At 39.2% G+C, this 21,197-nt stretch overlaps 1 protein-coding gene across 1 annotated transcript; it reads left to right on the forward strand.

Moving 5' to 3' along the window:
- Positions 1 to 1,618: 1,618 nt before the first annotated feature.
- Positions 1,619 to 4,058, forward strand: LOC311081426 (uncharacterized protein; the record flags this gene model as incomplete). The annotated part of the gene is made up of 3 exons (XM_084111963.1): positions 1,619 to 2,001; positions 3,092 to 3,257; positions 3,892 to 4,058. The coding sequence occupies exons 1-3, from the start codon at positions 1,741 to 1,743 to the stop codon at positions 4,056 to 4,058; spliced, it is 594 nt and encodes a 197-aa protein (XP_083968089.1). The 5' UTR covers positions 1,619 to 1,740.
- Positions 4,059 to 21,197: the final 17,139 nt, after the last annotated feature.

The following is a 21,197-nucleotide window of genomic DNA, read 5'->3' on the forward strand; positions in this document are numbered from 1 at the left end:
GTGTGGAGGAGAGAGAAGCATGAAGAGGGAAGTTTGAATTATGGCCGACACACGACCAAAGAGACAACGTTCCGATGAACAAATTGCAAAGAAGAGGGACAAGGATAAGGAACACGCGAAGTCCCGAATTTACATCGGGAAAACCTTCGAAAGGTGGTGAGAACTCCGCCGGCAGAACGGCTTCCAGTCCGACATTCAGTTGCTTTGTTTTTGCAGAACAGGTAAATCCATTTTTCTTTCTAAACTGACATTCATGTTCGCCAAACCAACACAAGGATCTAATTAGCTAGATCTATGCAGTCAGCGTTAACTTTGGTGAATACAACATGTTTCTAGCAGCGATCAATCTCTATTGTAAATGATCAAGCAAATTCACAGTAGGGCGACAATTTGTGTGAATGATTGTTTTCACCCACTGTTTGTTATGAATTTGAATGTTCATTTATAGGCTATTGACAACTTTGACCAAATTTGTTTACGCCGCCGCCGTTGTTTATGCTAACTGGGAAATGCGAAGCTAACGTTATCATGCTATTATTGCATCCTTGTATGGGAGCTATAGTTATAACCTCAGGTGTCGAAACAATTTTAATGTTTCTCTTTTCTGCATTCTGTTCTGCAATATATAAAAGCATTTATCTAACTTGGCGACATTACACATTGAATGAAGTATCAGTAAAACTTAACTTTGTTTGTAGTGACTATTTTGACTTTCCTTTATGCCGGAAGGGAGTGGAGGAGGGAGGAGACGGTGTCAGGACCCGGTTTCGAACTCGGGTCTCCGGTGTGAGAAACAGTCTCTTAGCAAACTGAGCCACTAACAGTCAGCAGAACCCAGGAGATGAGGCAGACACAGCAGTACTTGAGACGGTGTTTTAATAATGTAAAAAGTAAAGTTCTTCAGACAAAAATATAAATCCACAGCGTCAAAAGTAATTCCAAGAGAAAAACAGATAATCCACCAAGTCAAAAGGTAAATCCACAAGGCAAGTAGGTACAGCAGAAAAAGTCTCAAAAAAATAAATCCAAAAATGAATCCAAAAAGTAAACGTGTACCAAAACAGAGTTCCACAAGAGAGTCCAACTGGAGCAACAAAAGTTTCACAGCTTCACATAAGGCTGGGTGCTAACATACAAACACAGAGCAAAAAACTGAGGAAAACTAAGGGTTTAAATACATACAAGGGAAACGAGGCACAGGTGCAAATGATTACTGGAAACAAGGGAAAACAAAAGAATCAGACAAAAAGCACAATGGGGGCCTCTAGTGGTCAAAAACGGAAAACCCCGGCCAAATGCTGACAGACGGGATGAGGAGGAGGGAGGGTCTAGCTAGCCTCCGTTTTGTTTGACAACAATTCGAATGTCAACAAGAAGTAACGTCTCCCGGGATCACTTACAGCACCTTTAAGGATTGTTTTGTTATATTTTGTTCTTTCCTTTGGCGCCGCTTTTGTTCTTTTCCCTTTTATTGTTTATTTGTTTATAATTTCACATTGTACATAGCGCACATTATTGTTATTGTTTTTACTGGATTCAGTGGCTTCAGCTTGTGGTAATAAAGTCCAGTAATTTTTCTCTTTCAAAGATTGTCTGTCATGTTCTTCCACCTCACTTCACATCCAGCAGTATGTTGATATATAAATGTTACGGTACATTCCCTAGACTCTAAAAGTTCGTAACAACCTCCATCTGCTAGGCCGACACTTCCACCACCACCGGGTAACCTTAGATGGCCCGATGTTTCAACCCATCACCACGTCACCAGAAACCCCTCGAAGACAAATCAGGGACAACATGTTTGTTCGCATCTTAACACTGCTTGAGGAGATGAAAGAGACACAAAGAATCCAGGGGAGGATGCTACAAACGCTTATACAACAGCGTGGCAACATGAGCACCACCGTCTCTTCTACCCCAGAGGGTTTCCCCCTAAAGACAGTTAGGGATGTGGAAATCATGGAAGAAAAACTGGCAAACCCAAACTTCATGTCCGAACTGGTATGTTTGTTAAGTCTAGGGTAGTGCAACTCAATTAAATTGTTATTGGGGGGCTTGCAGTGAATTTGATCTGAAACTCCCCAGGTGTGCTCACACTAGGGGTGGAATGGACATAGAAGTCACGGTTCGGTTCATACCTTGGCTCAGACATCACGGTTCGGTACGAGTTCGGTACAATGGAGGGAAAAGCAAAAAAAAAAAAGCATTTTTATTTTATTTTGCATATATCAGGCTGTACCACCAAAGTAAAATAAATGTCTTAAGCCTTGTATTTTTAAAATTTATTAATAAAGGTTTATTAATAAAGTAAAGGCATAGAACCAGTTTATTTTTAGTGCACTGACAATAGTTTTATATAATTAGTTTATTAATTAAATTAATAAAAAGACAAATATCTTTTTTCTTTGTTTAGATATGTTTGGTAATTGTACCTGAATGAATTTAAAATTAATTTGCTATATTTCAGATCAATATATTTGTTTTCCATCATTTTAATTAACACTAACTTTATTCTCATCTGAATTATAAATACTTTATTTCTGTATAAAATAATACTACCATTAAAAACATTTGATATTTCTTTTTTAATCAATGTAGAATGTGTAACTTAAAAATAAACAGATTAGTGCTCTGTTCAAGAAATGAAAACCAATGCAATATGATGAATGTCCAAAAGACGGCACCGACAGACTGTTTTTAAATGGGGTTGGATAAATATTTTTTGCTTTTAAACAGTGTGTGTGTGTGTGTGTGTGTGTGTGTGTGTGTGTGTGTGAGTGATTTTGGTTGGGTGACAGTTGTAGATTTTGGTTGGGTGACAGTTGTAGGTTACAGTTTGACAAAAGCACAATGTTCCACATTACATTAATTTGCACGCAAGTTTTATTTATTTTTATACCATGTATTCTCCGTGTATATTCATGCACCGAACCGTGACACCCGTACCATTTCGGTTCAATACGAATACATGTACCGTTCCACCCCTAGCTCATACCCATGCTTCTGGCAGTTTTTTCATGTTGAGTGGTTTACGCCAGTGAGCAATATACTGTGGATAAATTTGCTTTGTATTGCCTTTGTTCCCCCTCAGGTTGCAGCTGTGACTGACATAGGGGGGGGGGGGGGAACTGTTGACGAGGCCACAAAAAGGATGATGACCTTCCTCCTAGACCATGGCCTATCCAGGCAGTATAACTTTCTGGGCCGAAATGGGAAGAGAGAGTTCAAGGCCTTAAAACTGTATGAAGTAATATATGGTAGGTGTGCATGTGGATAATGTTTTAAGTTGTACCGATAATAGAAAGGTGTCACAATACCCTAACATTATAAACATGTCGATTTTAAATATTGTTAATGGAGCGTTTGTTGTCCTGGCTAAGCAGTGTGTTCGCACATGTCTCTCAGTTGCTTAGCTTGTGTGTTTAAGAGAATGTCTGTATTTCTAATAATAATCTTAATTTATATAGCACTTTTCTTAAAGGAATAGTTCACTTTAAAATGAAAATTCTGTCATCATATACTCACCCTCAAGGTGTTTCAAACCTGTATGAATTTCTTTCTTCTGCTGAACAGAAAGGAAGATATTTAGAAGAATGTCAGTAACCAGACAGTTTCTGGGTCCTATTGACTTCCATAGTAGGAAAAATATATATACTATGGAAGTCAATGACACCAGAAACTGTCTGGTTACTGAAATTCTTCTAAATATCTTCCTTTCTGTTCAGCAGAAGAAAGAAATTCATACAGGTTTGAAACACCTTGAGGGTGAGTATATGATGACAGAATTTTCATTTTAAAGTGAACTATTCCTTTAACATAGTTGTCTTTACAGTCCTGGCTGAGAGTTGTGTTGGCACATATGTAAGTGACCGTTATATTTGTTTCTTGAAGGAGGCTTAAAGAAAAACGCCATGACCAGCCAAATCACCCGTAAAGATGCAGAGAAGGCGGTCTCCAAGTGGCTCATTGGTGCAGACAGGCGTAATAGACAGGCCCGACAGGCAACCCCTCAACAAGGACTTCAGGCTTCAGGCTCCTTTGAGGTGGAAAGAAACTAATTCTGTCTGTGACAGTGAGGGAACATTGCAAAAGCATGTTGTCATAAATTTTACTTAAATAAAAACTTAATTAATTGAATTACTGGTCTCTTTGTTATTGTAGCTTGTTGTGTTCGGGTCTGTGGGACCCGTTTTCAATGTTTGCTAAAAGAAAAAGTTTTCTGTGAAGAACATAAAAAATAACTTATTTTTAATGACTGCACATGGTACACCCTCCTACACATAACTATTACATATGAGGTGTTCGGCTCTTCTGAACCCGAGAATAATAATTGTAGGTGCTATGAAACTTAACTGTGTCCTCCTCCTAACTGGGCCTGCTGTGTGTGTGTGTCTTGTCTGTGTGCCTGAATGTTTTTTTTCTGCAACTGCTATTCCCACACAAAGTTACAAAATTGTTACATTTCAAGCACTTTCACCTGTTCTGATTTAGTTCTAAGAAATGAGCACCAATAATGATCAAAAATCTTGTTTCTATTTTTTTTTAAACATTTTTTATAATTGAATTTCCTTGTTTTCTCACAAAAAACAACAACTATCATATGATCATAATTGGGATCTCACAGGGGTAAATGGCGAATAAGAACCATAAATTATGTATATACCATTGGTAATATTGAGCTAAAGTAAACATCTGTTAAGTATTTTTACATAAATTGTTATGGCTGTATTGATTTAAAAGCCTAATAATGTGGTGGGTCCACCAGACTCGGGAATATTGGCTGTGTAACAAAAATATTAACATCTTACAGTTGTTGAACTGTATGGGCTGACTGTAAAATAAGCCCCAAAAATGAATTTTTTAGCCCATAATAATAATGGTTATTACCCATATGGGTAGAATAGCAGGGACCCATAATCAGCCCACATGGGGCCCAGCTAGTGTGGGCCCCAGATGGGAGAAACCTGGGTTGCCCATGTGGGTTTTAGCTAGGGCCCATGTAAAGCCCACCTTCAGCCCATCTGGGCTTGCCCACATGGGGCCACCATGGAACCCCCGGACAAAACTAACTGGGCCCCATCTGGGCAGCCCACATGGGGCCCACTCACCAGCCCATATCCATTCCTTATGGGCCCCACATGGGTGTGTTGACAGGGTAAAGTCATAAATGGAACCTTGAACTGAAGCACTTTCATAACCAAAAGACAATGTTTTATGAACGTCTCTAAAGTTCTGTTAAGATTTCTGTAAAGATTTCGGGATTATCATCACCTTTAGAGAACTTTTAGGGAAAGTTGCGCAAGGTCGCGAGAACGTCCCCTCCTACGTGGGATATCATTATCAACCAATCTTTCACACTGTGTTACTCAGCTCAAGAAACCTTCTGTTCAGTTTCCATAGACTAACGTTAATGCCGACAAGGTAATAGCCTTTATACAGCCATGTATCCATGTCTGTCAGATAGCCTATTTTACAGACATGGTTACTAAACTGCAGTCTCTACCCTGGCTAAAAAGATAATAGTTGAGCCGTGAAAGTGTAGGCCTGCAACATTTTTAATTGTAACAGCTATGATAAATACGTTTTAGTCGTGACCCATGAGAGTGCGAGGTTTTCAGCGTAAACATTTTTTGCATTCTCAATCACGCTAACATTAGCAGTTAACTTAAATTACGTTTTCTCTTTAACCCCCTGGGGTCGGCTATCGCGCCGGCGCGATAGGCTCGTTTTTTTCCGTATGAGTGCAAAAAATAAATTTAAAAAATATATAAATTTTTATCTTATATGCTTGTGTTATACATCAATCGATCCTGTTTAGTGTGTATTTTTTTGTGTTTGCTCATAATAAAAACAAAGTGTTGTGCTTTTCGCCAAATAAAGAAAAATAAACATGATGCGAGTTCTGCCTACTCTCCGTCAGTGAAGTCAATTCTGAAACGCGTTCGAAAATCAACTGTAACTCAGCGAATACTCAGTCAAACAGGCATACAGACACACAGGCATGAAGCTTGAATTCTCTTCTTTTAAATGAAGTAAGTTTTATAAAAAACAAATATTCACAGTTTATATAATATGTATGTAAAGAGAGAGATGTCAGTCGTTCTCATCTCAGCTAATTAAGTTTTAATGTGACTCCGCCTACGGAGACCGCGCTATTCAAACGCAAATGTGAGGCGATCCATACAAACCTGTGAAACGCCCACATCCGCTGGATAAGGCCGGTGAAACACTGGATGCGTGGCGTAAGCGTCTCAGCTGCGTGGCGTGTCCGTTTTTATTTCGGCTCCCATGTTAACAGTTTAGAGTTTGTACACTGCCTGTGTGAGACGCGCGTCTCAGGCGCGGCACGAGCCGCGTGGAAAACGCGTGCATTCTAGAAATAGAACCGACGCCTATTTTTCACGCGACACGCAAGCGTCTTGGAAGCGTTTCCATGCAAAATTGAATAGGAAAATCTGTTTATTTGTCATTTTGACACGAATACATATTAATAAATGTCCTTTTGATGTTTAAAAGTGTCTAGGTTTTGACATAAATGCAAATATAAATGTAATTTACAAAATATGATCGATTTTCAAATACTGCTGTATTGAATGAACAGCTTTTAGCAAACTCTATTGCTATACTGAGATGAGGAATATATACTGTATGTGTTTTGTCAAAAATAAAGTCATCAACTAACTAATGAATGCTTTACTTTGAAATACGTATGATAAAATGTATACTTTAGTTTTGAAAGACGTTGACTAGTTTTGAAAAGATTATAAAGTATGTATGTGCATGCATATATATATATATGTGTGTGTGTATATATGAAGAGTTCAGATGCAAAAGCCTCTAAATGCCATCTGAAATTTTCTTCTAGAATGATCATTTTTATGAAGCTTGTATATTTAAGTTAGCTATAGGTGACACACCTGAATGAATGGCTCATTAAGTATGCAGGGACATTGTCTCACCAGGTGTGAACTACTAAATATGCATGATGCTGTTGGAGTGTTTACACCCCATCTGCATATTGGCTTTCCAAACTAAAAGTGTTTCACAAAACTAAAATCAATGTATCGTTTTATGTGAATGATTAGGCAGGATGATTTTCACATCATTTTGAAGAAAAAACTCTAGGCGATGACATCCATTAGTCAAAAGTCTTATTGCCACATATTTAGTATGTGTTTTGTGGCCTTATTTCAGAAACTTTAATTTTTAGTTTTTTCGATAACCTTGCATAAACATTATTCTCTCAAAAATGAAAACATGTACATACATGTGGCTCACATATTATGGAAGTCCTGTTTGTGCTATATAGAGTGAATTTACACCTTTGCCATTAATATGTTTATAAGCAACTGAAAAAAGCACAAATATCAGGGCATGTCAGAACATCTCAAGGACCCCAAAAACACCCCAGACCCCAGAGGGTTAATGTCAGGTCACGATGTTGATAAAAGTGCAAGGTGGAAGGAAGAAGTATGTAAAACTGGAATAAGTTTGTTTCTCAGATTTTCTCAGTTCAGGTGTGTTATATGTTTAGTTTTCAGTTAATAAAGAGTAAGTAACAGTAATTTATTTTGTGAATAACATGTTGTTGATGTTATGGTGTAGTCCAGCAAAAGTTTCTGATACTAGAGAACACAACATTGGGAGTCACAGATGACCAGGGCATAGAGGTGGATGAGGATGTCTTTCCAGAACTTGCAACAACCAAAGAAATGTGTTTTTTTTCATCCACACTAATGAGGGTAGGACATTTAAGAACATTTGTTTTGTTTTATAGATATTTTGAGAGTTTGTATCTCAACTCAGAGGCAAAATGTGTGCATTTCAGAACAATTTGCTGAAACGTTCAAGAACTCCAATTTGTTGAAACATTCAAGAACTCTGCTGACTTCTCAGACCTGACAGAGTTTGGTGCCTCCTCAAATCTGACAGATTATGTTATTTTCACTACTTGTGGTAAGCAGGGTTATATGTAATGGGATTATTTTGTCTGACCCTGGGAATATCCACCCTGGTACAAATTATAGTTTTGCTGAAGCAGCTCTTAGATTATATATGCCTCATACTGTGTTGTTTTTGTGATCTTGACTGATTTGACTGTCCTTCAGCAAGTGGTTGAAGTCTGACAGATACATTCTCTGTCTTAGGGAGTTTAAGCAGCAGTGTTTCTGGATCTCAAATGATTCAACCTTTAATGGACAGTGCCCATGTGTAACGTGCTGGAGAAAGCAGGTGAAGGCGAGGATCTATCTGCAGGGTTTTAATGAAATAACACATAGAACAAATAATAAAGAACTCCAGGGATAAAGAAACAAAACCACGAGAATGACCGAACTAGAAGCAACCATACATGTACAACAACTGACAAAGTAACAAGTGAAACACAAGGGCTATAAATACACAGGGGCAAACAAGCTTAACTAGGAAATGAGGAAACAAGATACACCTGGGGAGACTAATCAACATGAAAAACTACATAGGACTACAAGACTTAGCACAAGACAGGAAATGACAAAAGTACACACAAAACAAGTGGAACACAAGACAGGAATCATGACACCATGTAAGAATTTTTTATTATTTTTTTTACTTGCATACAAATAGATCTTATGCTTTAGACTAGCCTGGGAAAACCCAGACAAACTTCCGGCAAATTTAGATTTGCTCTGCAAGTAGTCTGGCAAAGAGCCCATTCAAGCCGATTTCTAATCCGTCCAAATCGCGGCACCAATCAGAAACGTTGAGGCGGGCTTTACACGATGACGATCGCTCTGATTGGTTTTAGGTATATCTAATTGCGCCCAGAGGCATTTGAGCGTCCGTTGGTGAAGCGCACCAACTTTTAAATGCATTATTATATTCAAATTGCAAACACATGAGGACAGTCTCCATGAAAGACCCAGTGACAGATGAACGTGCTACTACATTTCTCTCCGAAACAGTAGGAAATTAAATTAGATTTAATAAAGGATTTTAACTGTGACAAGATGATTGACAGGGCAGTTTACGTGACAGGATGCACGTGACAGATCCGTCCAATAAAGATGACGAAGTAGTATGTCCCAAAGCTTGCCTACTTTTTTGCTACACATTCAAAAGTAAATACCTTTTCTTCAAGTCAAGTCAAGTCATCTTCATTTATATAGCGCTTTTAACAATGTAGATTGTTTCAAAGCAGCTTTACAGAGATAAGCGTATAATTTAAGGTAACAGAGATTGTTATGGCTTTATAGCGGTTCTTTAATAAAGTTATTTTCCAGCTAAAGTAAGTTTTGATTGATTCGCTTCCGTCGCAATGATCATTTGTTATTAAATTAGGGGCCGCTAAGACGACACCATTCTCTCTACACAGACTTTAAACGCGAACCTGTGATAAACGCTAATGGCGTTCACATGCGCATTAAGAATTGGTTCTATAGTTATGTGTGTTTGAATATATGTGCGCAGGTTTGGAATTCCCTACAGACCAAGCCTAAATAAAGTACTGGTCTTTCCTTATAAATTTTGATACAAAATTTTATTTTATTTTGTCACTTCGGGGTAGGAACGCAAAACGAATTTTCCCGACAACGCTTTATCTGTAGAGTGGTAAAGGGATCCTCCATAGGGAGAGACTAGTTGGCACTTCAGCACTGCGTTGTCATCGGGTCCAGGCAAAGGTCACAAAAAGAGTACATACTTTTATGGCGTAGTGTAACTTAGGCGAATTGGGACGCAGCATATGGCTTTACACGATGACGATCGCTCTGATTGTTTTTAGGTCTATCCAATTGATCCTTACTTCAAAAGCACTCGTTGTTAATGATATGATTTCAGATAATAACCTAGATGTGCTGTGTTTGACAGAAACCTGGCTAAAACCAAACGATTACATTACTTTAAATGATAAATGATGCCTCGTCTGAAACGCAAAGGGGGTGGTGTTGCTGTAATTTATAGTAATATTTTCAAAACCACTAAGAAATCAAGTTTTAAATATAATTCTTTTGAAGCATTGGTGCTTAATGTAAAAATATATAGTATAAATGATAAATCACGCTTGAGATTTATGCTGGCTACTGTATACAGGCCACCAGGGCACCATACAGACTTTATCAAAGAATTTGCGGACTTTCTATCAGAATTAATATTGACTGCAGATAAAGTACTAATTGTTGGTGATTTTAATATACACATCGATAATGAAAAAGATGCATTGGGATTGGCATTTAAAGACATTGTAAACTCAATTGGAGTTAGACAACACGTGTCAGGGCCTACTCATCGTCGTAATCATACTCTAGATCAAATATTATCACACGGAATAGATGTTGATGCCGTTGAAATTCTGCAGCAGAGCGATGACATCTCAGATCATTATCTAGTCTCGTGTAAATTACATTTAGCCAAGGCTGCAAAGCCGACTCCGTGTTTCAAATATGTTAGACCTATCACTTCTGCCACTAAAGATTGCTTTATTAATAATCTTCCTGATCAGTTTCACCATCTCAGCATCCCAGATAGCTTAGAAGAACTTGATATTGCAACAGAAACTTTTAACTCTCTCTTTTCCAGCACTTTAGACACAGTTGCTCCGTTGCGCTTAAAGAAGATTAAAGAAAATAGTCCAATGCCGTGGTACAACAAGCACACTCGGGCCCTTAAGAGAGCAGCCAGAAAAATGGAACGCAACTGGAAGAAAACAAAACTAGAGGTATTTCGCATTTCATGGAAGGAGAGCTCGATTACTTACAGAGAGGCTTTAAAAGCTGCTAGATCTGCTTATTTTTCAACCCTATTAGAAGAAAATAAACATAATCCTAGGTATTTATTTGAAACGGTGGCTAAACTAACGAAAAATAAAGCTTCAAGCACCAAAGTTTCCAAGCAACACAGCAGTAATGACTTTATGAACTTCTTCACTTATAAGATTGATAATATCAGGGACAAAATTATAACTATGCAACCATCTACTACAGTATTGCATCAGGGAGTGCATCGTAGTCTCCCTGAGGAAAAATTTGATTCATTCGTTGCTATAGGAGAGGAAGAATTTACTAAACTCATTAAATCATCTAAATCGACAACATGTATGTTAGACCCTATACCGACTAAGCTACTGAAAGAGATGCTTCCAGAGGTCATAGATCCTCTTCTTAATATCATTAACTCGTCTTTGTCTCTAGGATATGTACCAAAAAACTTTAAGCTGGCTATGATTAAACCGCTTGTTAAAAAAATGCAACTTGATCCTACAGAATTAGTCAATTACAGGCCGATCTCAAATCTACCTTTTCTGTCAAAGATATTAGAAAAGGCAGTATCCTCACAACTGTGTTCCTTTCTTGAAAGAAATGATATCTGCGAGGATTTCCAGTCCGGATTTAGACCGTACCATAGTACCGAGACGGCTCTTGTTAGAGTCACAAATGATTTGCTCTTATCATCCGATCGTGGTTGTATCTCTCTATTAGTGTTACTCGATCTTAGTGCTGCATTTGACACCATTGACCACAACGTTCTTTTAAATAGACTCGAACATTATGTTGGCATTAGTGGAATTGCACTAGCATGGTTTAAATCATACTTATCTGACCGTTATCAGTTTGTAGCAGTAAATGAAGAGATGTCTCATCGATCACAAGTTCAGTATGGTGTACCACAAGGCTCAGTACTAGGGCCGCTGCTGTTCACTCTGTACATGCTACCATTAGGAGATATCATTAGGAAACATGGAATTAGCTTCCACTGTTATGCTGACGATACTCAGCTGTATATTTCTTCAAAACCTAACGAAACTTATCAATTCACAAAATTAACGGAATGCATAGCTGATATAAAAAAATGGATGACTCGTAATTTCCTACTTCAAAATTCTGAAAAAAACAGAGATTCTAATTATTGGACAAAAAACTTCCTCACGTAATAACCTAGAATACTGTCTAACACTTGATGGCTGCTCTGTTAAGTCTTCGTCGTCGGTTAGGAACCTGGGTGTGCTCTTTGATACCAATCTTTCATTTGAAAGTCACGTGTCTAGTATCTGTAAAACTGCATTTTTCCATCTTAAAAATATATCTAATTTACGCCATATGCTCTCATTGACAAATGCGGAACAATTAGTTCATGCGTTCATGACCTCAAGGCTAGATTATTGTAATGCTCTACTGGGTGGTTGCCCTGCACGCTTAATAAACAAACTACAGCTGGTCCAAAACGCAGCAGCTCGAGTTCTTACCAGAACCAGGAAGTATGACCATATTAGCCCGGTTCTGTCAACACTGCATTGGCTGCCTATTAAACATCGCATAAATTTTAAAATATTGCTGATTACTTACAAAGCACTAAATGGTCTCTTATCGCATTATAGTCCTTCACGTCTATTGCGATCTCAAAATTCTGGCCAGTTAATAATACGTAGAATATCAAAATCGACTGCTGGCGGTAGATCCTTCTCCTATTTAGCACCAAAACTTTGGAACAGTCTTCCTAACATTGTCCGGGAAGCAGACACACTCTGTCAGTTCAAAGCCAGATTAAAGACACATCTCTTTGACCTAGCATTCACATAATACATTATAGACTTCTATAATTCAATGTTAGGCTGCATAGATTAGGTCAGCCAGAACCGGGAACACTTCCCATAAATCCTGATGTACTCGTTACATCATGAGAAGAATGGCATCTACGCTAATTTTAGTGTCTGTGTTTATCCCGAGGTTTTCCCGCAGTCCGCCGGATCCAGGCCGTATCCAGATCTGACGAAGGACCTTCGCCTGGACCCGATGACAACACAGTGCTGAAGTGCCAACTAGTCTCTCCCTATGGAGGATCCCTGATACCACTCTACAGATAAGGCGTTGTCGGGAAAATTCGTTTCGCGTTCCTACCCCGAAGTGACAAGATAAAATAAAATTCTTTATCAAAATTGTAACGACTGCGAGTATGAACCAAACACAGACTAATCTTCTTCCAGAAAATTAATGCAAACTCTCCGCTTCTCGCAAATGAAGGGGGGAAGATTTGTTCAGAACGTCTCATGATCGTCATCAATCTTGCCATCGGGTCCGGCATCACCGGTCTGACTAATTAAAAGAGCCCCCAGCACTAACGAAATAACTGGTCAATGCTAGCTTTGTTGCCAAAATACTGATTGGTTAAGAGAAAGACAGAGACCAAGGTCTCACACAAGAGTCCTCACATTCCAGACTCAAATTACCCAACCCAGAGCCATGAATCATTCACAGTCTCCAGAAAGTCTGCTAACCAAAGACTTTTATTGGTTAACTTTAAGGAAGAACGTTGTCAACGTTTGATAGTTTTGCAAGACGGATCGGTTCAGAAGATGGTACTGCTCAGGGCCCTAACAAGAGGTCACATGACCCCTGCAACTAACAGACCCCGTCTTTCTTAAGGACCAAGGAGATGAACAAAACAGACGTCACAGCAGGAACTATACATGACCTCAGATTGGCATTTCTTAAACCCCATAAACTTTACACACCAACACACTTTACATATCAAAATAAATAAAATCATCTCAGAACAAGTTTCGATGAACATCATGAAATTACATAATCCTATGTTGTTTCTACAATAGATGTGCATGTTTTAATAAGTTTAAATCCCATGTAAGTCATTTAATGGTTATAACTGTTAGATGTTTGAATAAAAGTGTGTTGTGTTTCATATCAGTATGATCATATGCTCTTGATTCAAAAGATGGCTTGATTGAAATCTGTGTAAAATGTTTCGTATTCTTATTATACTGACAATGTCTAAACTGTGGCCTCTGTTCTCTCTGTTAGTAAGGAGAGCACAGATGCGCATGATTTACGATCAGAACTGAAAAGAACGCCACCTCCTAAATTTAGCCAGTGTCTAATTGGCCAGAACTCATCCTGGAGGTTGGACGAACTTTGAGTTTAAAATCTTAAGACCCAAACAAAGTTTTTAGAAGAGCTCTCAACAAGGCAGAACAAAGACGGAGACGGCAGGCGATGGTTATAGTAACCATGTAGACCGCAGAGACAAAGAACCCAAATTAAGATCAGAAGAACGGGTTCAACAGCTTTATTCAAGCCATCTTACTACTCTCGTCTCAATTTTCTTTTCTTTTCTAAGTTTTCCTTTATTTTCCGTTGTGAGTCTCGGTTCTAAGTTAAGTTTTGCGGCAAAGTTTCGGTCCACGTTTCTTCTGCAAAGCCAGCTTCAAACAAAGACTTCCATCAACCCGCCAGTAGCCTACACCACGTGATTGACCACCTCAGACCAGGCACAAGGAGACCAGCCAACGAACGAACTCGGGAAACCCCTTTTACGCCGAAAGGGAATCCCAAGAGAAAAAAAGAACGCCAAAGACAAGCAAGTAACCTCCAGACTAAAAGCTGAACTGGTGTATTGATATAAATTTAATAACCTGTCTAAGAAACGATAGAAGGGTTAATTAATGATTGATGGTTCGTTCCAGGTTATGTCTTATAAGTGCATAGAATCTTGAGATTTCATCATCTCACTCTTAAACTCATTCTTTCCAAACTCTTTCTAATTTTCTTTCTTTCTTTCTTTCGGCAACTTGTATGAATGCCTGTGTATGCGTGTGCGTGTGTTTGTGTTAGATATTAGCTTTATGTGTTAGTATATAATCAATAAAGTATTGTTTGTATTTGAAAAGAGATTACTTGTGTTATGTGCTTACAAATTTATTGTCTTGAACTTCGATCTAAGTTACCTTGCTAACCATAGTGTTTCACTATAGTTCGGATATTTATATCCGTTGCAGAGTTGATAGTTACAGCCAGTTCAAATGAACCGCGAACGAGTCATTTGCTCGGTTGTAATAAGTGACTCTTTCGAATTCCCTATAAATTAATTAATAATTCCTTTGAGCTAAATTGACGAATCACTACAAATACAAACATCTTACATATTGGTGGAGAAAAATGCAGCAGTTTAACCTAAATTGTAAGCTAATTACCAAGTAATTTATCTCTTCATATTATGCGGATGAGGGATCCGAACCTCTGAATGAATGTCTGCTGCGTGAGTGAACACAGAGCTGTTACTCTAGTCTAGTCTGCCTCCCTATTTTATTTTTGTTTTATTTTCAACTGCAGTAAAATAACCCAAGATATAAAATCTCACACAACGATAAGGTAAGAATTGAGCGTGTCCCTCAATTTCTGAAATACTTTGATTATAGCTTACTGACGTCTGCGTGTTCCAGAGTCTTTCAAATAGCTATAACGTTATGTGTGTTTATATCAACCAGAGAGCTTAACGAAATTATACTGCAGTAATTAAAATAACCATATAAGAACGAATATAACGTTATTATCTGATTCACCGTGCGTGTCCCACGGCGATCCGTGATAAACATCATAGAAGCCTTATATATTTGTTTGACTGGCAGTGCGAGTTCCACTCCTAGGACGAATATTCTCAGTTAAGTTTTATTTCTCAGGTTGTCAGTGCGTGTCCCACTACCATTCCCGTGAAAAACTATAACTGTTAAGCTTATCTGTTTGTGTCTGTTCAATGAATTCTCGTGTAACACTGTGCGTCCAAGTGTAACAGTTAAATTGAATAGTCATTTAAAGTCGTGTTCAAGTAAAGCTTGACGCGGAAACTTAACCAACAGTTAAAAACCCTGTTGTTTTCGTGTGCTCAGATAACATTGCACAGAGACGATCCGCCGAGATCACTATTGTTCCATCTATTACAGCACAAAGCTGTCCTTTAAAGTTAATCACTCTTAAACAACTGAGTGAAGCCCCACGTCGTAAAACAGCTACGAGTGGTGTATTTGTATTTTTGAAATGCGCCGACATTTCACGTAATATGATCGACTGTGCGTGCATATTCTTTAAACAGTGTTGAAATGCGCCGACATTTCATGTAACATGCATTACTGTTTACAAACTGCAATTCACATGTTTGCCCACTAGCGTTGTTTTGTCGCCATAGTTACAATCGTGACACGGAAGTCTTAACCAACGCTTCCGGGTGAACTCTGACCAACGCCACAGTGTAAACAAACCCTTTGGTGGCTAGGCTAAGCTAACCTAGGCAGTTGTTTACATTGAGGCCTATATGCTAAAGCCTTAAGCATTATTTACGTTTGTCATCAGTATTAACATCATTGGTTAAATACAGTGTCTGTTTGAACAACGTTAAAGTGATTTAACCATTTAAACACCTTGACTTTACACCTGTGGGTCTTTTCTTCTTTCTTATTTTACCTGTCTCATAATTTAATTACCCATATTTTCCGTGAAAAGGAAAATTTCAGTTCGCAATTATTAATTTTGTTTACCTGCATTTTACTTGAAAAGGAAAATACTGGTTTATGATTATTAATTGTCAAATTCTAATTTGATTTAAAAAAGTGAAATATTAAATTCAAATTGAAATTCTATTTTTCTAAACAGGTAATTTCTAATGATTTCTAGATTTATTTTTAATAATTCTAATTTCATAATTTTCCTCATTTCTAAATTTCTCTTTTAGATTTAATCACTTCAGGTGAATAAGTCTTAAACTTTGAAAGTTAAGTAAACTTATTCAACCAACATTTCCCTATGACAAATATTGTTAGACTCATACTTGCTCATTTATTATTGCAGTATATCCTCCTTTTCAAGTTGTGGTTATAACCTTAACCATTCTATTTTACTTATTTACCTCTGTATTTAATTTCCCTTTTCTTATTTTTGTCAATTATCGTTACTACTTTCTTTCATTTTATTCTAGCATGGGAGGACACACCTGATCCTCTATAGGAGAGATTGTTATCTCACTACGAGTTCCAAATAAATCAGAGATAATCCTCTTACAAAATTGTATTTTTGAGTTTAGTTGTTCGTCAACTATCAATTCTATACTCGTAGTTCGACAAAGGCTTCAGAGCCATTTGTGGGCCCACTCTCCTTCCTCTTCCTCCTTTACACCTCTTTCCTGTTCTGTCCTGTTGTATTCCATCCCCTTTCTTCACATTTGTAGGGAACATACCTGGAAGAACCATCAATCGATTCTAAAAGAAAGAGAAAGATAATCTTCCCAAAGAAACAAATCCTTATTTGATTTTTAATCAAACCCTCTCTTGTTCTCCATACTCTTCCTGCATTTGAAAACGCAATTTACAATTTGACATCTTATCCAAAGAAATCATTAGATCAATTAACAGAGACAAGTGTTGAGCATCCGTCGCCTTCATAGCATCCCAGCTGTAAGCAGTCCAACTGACGGTGTGTGGTGTCAATCAGAAAAGAGGTATCAGCATTATTATTGTATTATTTTTCCTTGTAAACATAAACAATAATATTGTTTACCTTTCTGGAAACAGATTCTCACCGATAGCATTTACGAGAAAAATAATATTTCTCCTAGTTAAGAATTTTCTTTCTTGTTTTATTGAAATTGGTTTTAACCTCTCTCTCTTTTTCCCTTACTTAGTTGAGTGACAAAGTTTCCACATCACTAGCCTACCTGTCTACACTGAGACCAACACTTAGACATTACAACACTTCACTATTGGTGTACAGTCACTGAAACGACACTTAGCTGTTCAACCACATATAGGCTTACACCCCACACAGATCTGTGTCAGTCTCTTCACCCCAGCGTGCCAACATGTCGTGGACAACAAACCCCACTGCCCCAAGGGATGACGTGGACGCATGTCTCAGAGGCATTACAGACTGCCTCACACCAAAGACAATTGAACTGTTATTATTTTTAATAATAATCATAATTCTGAGAAGATTCCTGACACACGATTCAAGCCAGAGCCAGAACCACAACCACGTGGAACTAACCAAGATTATCTGTTCCCTAAGCAATGCCTTCACAGCCCAGCTGACACTAAGCGACAAGCACATCACCCACCTTCAGGAGGAGCTGACACGTGCCCAGAGCCGCATAGACAAGCTGGAAGTGAAAGTCCAGGACGACTTCAAGCGTCAGACCACTGAGTTCCTGAGAGAGCTGATGCACGCTCAACACTGCACAGACCAGCTCAAAGCGAAAGCTCAAGTGCCTGACAAAGTGGAGCAAGAAACAAAGAACCAAGTTGACAAGCTCCAAGAAGCCCTTGCAGTCACTGAACGTGACAAACAAGATTTAACGACTGTCCAGAAACACCTGGTAAACCAACTCCAGTCTGCTGAACATCAGCTAGAGAAAGCTAAAGCTGACATTAAAGACAAGAACACTAAAATCACTGCTCTGAAAGACCACCTGGAAAGGTGCTGTGCTGAAATCGACCATCTCACCCAACAGCGAGATGACGCCAACGACGAGCTCTGCGCGGTCAGAAATGAACTCCAGCACATTTTCCAACAGGAACCAGAGCCAAGAAGGGAGAGACCTCCCTCAGCATCAACACTGCTGAGCAGAACAGAGTCCTCCATCCAAGAAATGGCATACAGTGAAAGAAGTGAATGGCCACAACCCGAAATGTCACCAGCCTTCACCACAGAACTGTTCACTGCCAAAAAACAAAGAGAGCTCATCCAGGCAGACATCAAAGCTGCACAGGGGATGACCTTTAAAGATCTCAACCAGCTGGTTAAGAATATCACTCAGTTCAACCCAAACTCCACGGAGGGCCCAGACATCCAGGCCCAGATTCGAGATATGAACTTCCACCTAGAGGTGAGACCACATGTGACTGACAGAGACAGGTTCTACCTCCTCAGATCCACATCCAGTCCAGAGGTACGAAGTTTCCTAGACCGACAACCTGCTCATGTCAAGTCAAACTACCAGCTGCTATGTGAGACACTGATTAAGGAATTCACAGGCCCAGAGTCGGAACATGGTGTGTTAATCGCCTTGGAAACCAAACAAGGTCGACAAGAGACTCCTCAAGCCTACTACCACCGTTTTCGACAAGCCTTCTTTGGTGCACATAACTCACCTGAACAAGAAGAGGATGTGAACTTCAAAAACCTCTTTCTGAGAAACCTGCATCCCGGATTAAGTCATCATCTTGGTCTTGTGGCCTGCGCAGACACAATGACAATTCAACAGCTACGTGACCTGACACACAAGGCCCACATCAAACAAAAGATGACCTCAAAGAAAGGTTTGAAAACATCCACAGTTTCAAACTCCTTCAGCCAAGACACAAGCCGTGCACTGGAAGACACCCAGTGGCATGACAACACCACAGCCCTTCGCAAGGTGCACAGAGAACGTGACTCCCATGCCAATGACAGCTACCACACCAACCGCATGGAAAAGACATGGAACCAGCCACGCTTCTCAGGAAACCCACCTCGGCACCACTCAGTTAAGCACAGCACTAAATATGCCCAAGAACAAGACAGTTTACCCTAAGAAGACATTGAGCAACTAATGAGGCAACTGAAAGTTTTCATCAGAAATAAGGCAAACATGGATGACGAACAGGATAGCGATGGAACGGAAGACCAATGATCATCTGATACACCTTCATAATGAAGATGATGACCACTTGTTCTACAACAACACAGAGCAAAGTGGTCTCTCACAGTCAACCACTGACAAACACCCAGAGGTACCAGAAAACACCATCCTGGCTACCCATCACTCATAAAGAAACTACCCAAACGAGCTCCAAACTCAAGAACCATGTGTGTGCTACAGCAACAACAGGAAGCACAGAAGGTCAGAAAGTCTGTCACAACCAGAAGGCATCATCGGAGGAATGCAACAACGGAGACCAAGTTTTGCACTACAGCTTCACGCATCCATGCCAAACTACCTCCCAATGTCGGCCAGAGAACTTCCTGCCTTACTGGTTTGACCCCCAGCAGATCACAGAAGATCCCTTTTCCAAGGCAAAGAGGCAACAAGCTCATCAAAGCTAAGCCATCAAGCAAAGGGGGGAGCAAAACAGACTGAAACAGATCTGACCATACATACATACATGCATACATACATACATATATGCACTACTCAACACCCCTAACATACTCACTAACATATAGAAGTTAACCACCTCTACCGTGCAAAACATGCAACAAACACGTTTTCCCCCACAGGTAGAAACTAACTTCAGAAACTAGCTTAACAACTTAGCTACACTTACCATAGGGAACATGGTAACTATCCATCCAACAAGTACACCTGAGAACACCTCTCATTACATTGTGATACCTGACAAGTTCTAAGTCATATCAGGAACACTCAACTGCTTTGTTTTGTTTTACCTCTTCCTTCCTTTCCTTCTTCTTTTATTAGGTAAAATGCCTGTCCGCCCCATAAGGGTCATAGGTCACAATAATAGGATTGACACACCACGCCTAATATTTGTAAGTCACCTTAAAACGAATGTGAGCCAGAGAACTCCCTGCATCATTCGTATCACAAATTGAAAGGTAAATTGGTCCAAACCTAGAACAATTTAGAAGAGAATAAAACAAACAAATCAAATTTAGTCACAAAATTGATTGATCACCGTCCCAAAACAAACTAGGATAACGGTCCTAAAATTGAACTAAACTTTATTCAACGTGATTAACTATATTGAGAGAGTGAACCTGTTTATGCCTAGGTAATCTAATGCCCTGCACCAGTAAAGTGACCAGTCATGGAGGTGTTGTCTTGTTGTTTGCTGTGTGTGTTTGCTTCCTCTACCCGTTTCTCCAGCGTTCACCGATGTCTTCTACTCAACACATCGCCGAACGGAGGGGGGATATGTAACGACTGTGAGTATGAACCAAACACAGACTAATTTTCTTCCAGAAAATTAATGCAAACTCTCCGCTTCTTGCAAATGAAGGGGGGAAGATTTGTTCAGAACGTCTCATGATCGTCATCAATCTTGCCATCGGGTCCGGCATCACCGGTCTGACTAATTAAAAGAGCCCCCAGCACTAACGAAATAACTGGTCAATGCTAGCTTTGTTGCCAAAATACTGATTGGTTAAGAGAAAGACAGAGACCAAGGTCTCACACAAGAGTCCTCACATTCCAGACTCAAATTACCCAACCCAGAGCCATGAATCATTCACAGTCTTCAGAAAGTCTGCTGACCAAAGACTTTTATTGGTTAACTTTAAGGAAGAACGTTGTCAACGTTTGATAGTTTTGCAAGACGGATCCGTTCAGAAGATGGTACTGCTCAGGGCCCTAACAAGAGGTCACATGACCCCTGCGACTAACAGACCCCGTCTTTCTTAAGGACCAAGGAGATGAACAAAACAGACGTCAGCAGGAACTATACATGACCT

The sequence above is a fragment of the Abramis brama genome (genome assembly GCF_963993115.1).
Source record: "Abramis brama genome assembly, chromosome: 4".
NCBI lineage: Eukaryota > Metazoa > Chordata > Actinopteri > Cypriniformes > Leuciscidae > Abramis > Abramis brama.